This window comes from Microtus ochrogaster, linkage group LG1 (assembly GCF_000317375.1).
Source record: "Microtus ochrogaster isolate Prairie Vole_2 linkage group LG1, MicOch1.0, whole genome shotgun sequence".
Classification (NCBI taxonomy): domain Eukaryota; kingdom Metazoa; phylum Chordata; class Mammalia; order Rodentia; family Cricetidae; genus Microtus; species Microtus ochrogaster.
In genome coordinates this window covers 34,850,785-34,855,661 of record NC_022027.1, presented here as the reverse complement: position 1 = coordinate 34,855,661, position 4,877 = coordinate 34,850,785, and the positions used below count along the sequence as shown (strand labels likewise).

At 37.7% G+C, this 4,877-nt stretch overlaps 1 protein-coding gene across 1 annotated transcript in view; it reads right to left on the bottom strand.

Moving 5' to 3' along the window:
* Tmprss11a (transmembrane serine protease 11A) overlaps positions 1 to 2,778 on the bottom strand; it is a 36,627-nt gene extending 33,849 nt beyond the window's left edge. Inside the window, exon 1 of the mRNA XM_005359435.1 lies at positions 2,708 to 2,778. Coding sequence (XP_005359492.1) covers positions 2,708 to 2,778 — 71 coding nt within the window. The remainder of the gene's footprint in view (positions 1 to 2,707) is intronic.
* Positions 2,779 to 4,877: the final 2,099 nt, after the last annotated feature.

Genomic DNA, 4,877 nt, shown 5'->3' with positions numbered 1-4,877 from the left:
TATATATGCATGTAATAATATATATATATATAATATATATATATATATATTCCTAAACATCAGAAGTTCAATCTTTATATGGTTATATGAATGTTATATGCATGTTTTTGGGGGTGACCATTTGGCCCTGGACAACCCAGTATTCATAGTCTCTTATGACTCAGATCGAGGCTCTGCTTGGAGCTGCTTTCACAGTCAGTGGTTTTTGAGCCATTTCCATGTTCACTAGAATATTAGACAGAACTTGGTTTCTTGGGGTTGAACTAAGGTCAAAATAAAGCCTACCCTTTTCTTAAGTTATTATTGAATTAGACCTCCAAGGATAATGTCCCATTTTTAAATATTTTTCTGAGGACATTATTACATCATAAAATCCCCTCATGGCATCTAGATAGGCATTTGATTCATATTCCTTCTCCTGGAGAAGGAGTATGTACAAGAGAGGGTGGGGATGCTGGCAGTCATCATGAGATTTGGCCACACTACAACTAAAAACATTATGATTTTAATGAGAATGAATACATGCACCATCATGGGAAAGCATGTGTGAACTAAACTGTAAGACTGGCACTGGAGAACTGTCCCATGAGAAGGGAATTCTAAGATGGTCATAGAATAAAAAGAATAATAGGGAACGTAATGTTTTTAGTCAAACAGAAAACTCTCAGAAATTAAAATGAAGAAAGACCTAAAGTTAATCCTCCGTCATGCTGTAATTGGCACTTTGCATTCTTCTGTGGACCAGGAAAGTACAAATGATCCTTATTCCAAACTTCACAGACCTATAATCTCCATGAAACCCAGTTTGTCACATCCATTAGTCAGTTCTGAGAAGGGTGTGTTCATGGTTGTCAAAGCAATATGCTACTAATTCAATAATGTGACTTGGCTTCTAAATCTTGGTTGAAAATACAGAGAGTTACAGTCTGCAGTTCCTTAGTATCTTCATATGTGTGAATTCAAAGATGACTTAAGCAAAAGGACATGCTGATCCTCATGTTCCTTGGGATCTTCTTTACCCTGGCTGGTAGACTGTCCAGGTGCTCCACCTTCAACTTAATGTCCTTTATCATTTTGTCTATAGGCCCCAGAGTTTTCATACTCTGGAATTATTTTTCTTCTTTCCCTAAGAAGGTTCATGTTATTGGTATACAAATATGTCTTAGGGCTATTATTGCTGCGATAAAACACATGACCAAAAGCAATTTGGAGAGGAAAGGATTTATTTGATTTTCCTTCCTTATCACTGTTCATCATTGAAAGAATTCAGGATAGGAACTCAAACAAGGCAGCACCCTGGAGGCAGAAGCTGTTGCAGAAGTCATGGAGGGATGCTGCTTACTGTCTTACTGTCTTGCTTAAGCTGCTTCTTATAGAACTCAAGAAACCAGGCCAGGGATGGCACCACCCACAATGAGCTGGGCCCTCTACCATCAATCACTAATTAAGACAATGCCCCTCAGACTTGCCTGTAGCCCAATCTGATGGAGACATTTTCTCAACTGAAGTTCCCTCCTCTGAGATTATTCTAACTTGTGTCAAGTTGACATAAAACTAGCCTGCACAAAATATATATACATAAGATTGCCACACAACTGTCCATTTATACATTGGTTGTGTCCCTACAGGGAACATTGTGTAGTGACTTTTATATACAGCTGTCTACTGATTAACCTTTACATAACTTTTAGGATCACCATTTAATATAAAAATTATACAAATATGAGCTATCCTGGGAAAGTGTACTTTATAGGTTTAATGTATTACCACTTTTGGCTTATAGTCATTTTTGCCACTAGAATTACTTATATTACTTTTGTGAGTATTTTACTCTGAGGGAGAAACAATTTGCTCGGTTCATGTATCTTGAGTATGCAGTTAGGACCTCATTTATCTTAGAAACATATATTTCTGTTTCTCGCTGATGATGCACAATTGTGTGTGTGCATGGCCTATGTTGTGATATTTCAATGTAGGTATACAATAGACAGTGATCAAATCAAGGTTTCTGCAAGTCTACTACTAGGTGTTTAACACTTTGTGCTGAGGATATTCAGAAGCTTCTCCACTAGCTATTTTGAAATAGTTAATAAATTGTTACCGTTAATTGTTTTAGTAGCTATTGAATATTAGAAGCAATTCCTTTTACCCAATCGTGTAATGATAACCATTAGGTGTTTTCCCTCAAACTGTCTGCCTTTGGTTTCTATGAGCTGGAACATTTCTTTTGGGAGAGCAAACTGTTCTTTAAGAGACTCATTTTTACTCGTCAAGAGAGGCTTCCCAGTGGCACAAATGGATAATTCGTGGGATCTGAGCGGCATGGAAATAAAGGCTTTCCTGAAGTGAGGCCGAGACTGTTTACTGGACAAAAGCTTTGTCAGGTTTTCCTGTGCTTACATCTTCAATTTGAGTTTGATTTTTGCACCTTAAGCCTTTCTATTGGTCTTAAATGTGTGTGTGTTTTCCAGAAGTGATTATTCCCATCAGGCCTCTCTTCAGAGAGCCTTTTGTGACAATGATAGTATGATTAGAGAGATGGGATGCTAAAGGAGGCATGCAGAGGGAAATGTAATGAGCACGCCGTTTTTAATTCTTGTGTGCGCGCACGTGCATGTGTATGTGTGTGTTCATTCAGAAATGCAAAAGCCAGAAGAGGAGTTGGGTGTTCTCTACTACTATATGTCTTATAGCTTTGAGTCCAAACCTTTCACTGAACCATGAACTAGACAGGTGGTGAGTCTCAAGAATCCTCCTGTCGCTGCTGCAGCCTCCCATGCTGGGTGACACGTGGGCATGATTCCACCAAGCTTTTTTTTTTTGTATGAGTTCTGAGGATTTTTACTTAAGTCCTCATGCTTGTGATGCAAGCGTTCTTGCATTTCCACAGCTCACAGTTTAGTTCCTGATAGCTTATGTAGACACATATCTTCTCCAAAACTACAAGATCATGGGGGCAGTAAATATGTCATGTATGCCACGGAGGCATTTCTTAAGCATATTCTCAAGTAGGAAGAAGAGTGGAAGCTTCTCATGTTCAAATATACTTGGTAATGAGAATGAAAACATTTTAGGAAATGTTAAATAGTATATATTTTTCTGACCTTTCAGTGATTTCAAATGAAGAGTGTAAAAATAGGAAACGTGTTCACCAGTTTTTGCTACATGCCCTGGCCATTGACCCACTCACAGTGCATCCCATACTACATACACTACAGGTCTTAGATACTGGAAACTAACAAATTAGCAAAATGAAAGTTTTCCATGCCTACTTTTCATCAGCATCTGTCCTGCTGTTTCTTGGGTCCTCCTGTTCTTGAAGGGACAGAAGACGTAGGTATGTATCTGTTCTCACCAGTGTGAGGCTTCATTAACAACAGGCGAAGCCAAGAGACCCATCATCTCATATTTCTTTCAAGACGAGAAAGCGAAAACTATGCAAAATATCACCATGCATTGAGAACAAAGGGAATCTTCTGTGGGGGAATGAAAATAAAGTTCAGGCTGTGCTGAGTTCAGGGAACTGAGAAGGAAATTGGAATGCAGGAAGTACATCAGATCCTCGTCTCTTTGCCCTGATCTCAAGAAACCAAAACCAGCTTTTGAAGAGGCTTGACTGTGAGAATTTGAGAGTCAGAGGAAGAAGTCAGCCAAAGGCTTCTGAGAATACCTTCTCTCTGCCCCCAATGATGGTCTCCACTCAGTAAGAAACATATAGATGTGGCCATTATCAGTCAATTTGTTGTTATAACAACACATGAAAGAAATCAGCCATTCTCCCACTATCCCCCCCAAAAAAGAGCATTTTATTTTTAAGATATTGCAAGGAATTCTGGACTATTTTGTACCAGGATCATTTTGGGTTTTTAATCATCTTGGAGTTACCCCAAAGAAGTTTATACAAATAGACATCAGAAAGTACCCAGGACATTTTTAGTGTAAGTTAATCAAGGTTAAGAGTACTTTCTACTGTGGTTCAATTGATACAATAAAATCAGGATATTATTCAATATGTGTATGATTAATAGACAATAAAGGATTAAACAAACAGGCTAAACAAAGCTTACTATAAAATGTTCTATGGTCCACAAGATATAGGTAGGACTTAATGTTCCTATGTAGTGTATGTGTGTGTGTTTATGTGTATGCATGTGCTTACTTAGTCTTGACACATTTTTCAGTTTCATCCATTAAACTGTGTAATAAGTATGTTGGATTGGAAGTTAGGATTCAGGCTGGAATCCATGTACTAAGAATGAATTCTATTTATGTAAATGCCTGTGTCGCAGCATCTTACAATACAAATATATTCCAAAAATTACTTCTAAGAAGTTAACCAGCCATAGTGATATATTCTTCTCTTCATTTTTTTTAGTTTTTATTTATCTATTAACCTTTTCATACAGTTATACATCTTCTTCTCTTCACTTGAATCTGTTTTCTTCAACCTTTTAATGAGACTTTACTGTGTTTTAAGCACACTGAGTTTGAGTGAGTAAGGATATATGTGACATGGGCTCTAAGTTTAGAGAAACCATGTTACAACACTTTCTGTCTCATTATGCTGCCCAGGCTGACCTTGAACATGCATGGTCCTCCTTCCTTGGTTCCCTGGGTGCTGACATCATGGTCATGGCATAGTGGCATGGAATATGCCACCACACTCAGCTTCATGGTACAACCTCTAAGACGTGCGATTAAAAATAATACAGTATAGTAAACTTCTTTCTATAAATACTTAAAATAGCAAAAACAACAGCTTCATTTTGTTAACAAGTGAAAGTCCAACACTTTGAGAGATTCTCTAATTTTCCCTCTGCGTGGAACAGCCATCTATAAGCATTTTACATGGAAATATTGACTTGCTGTTTAGAGCA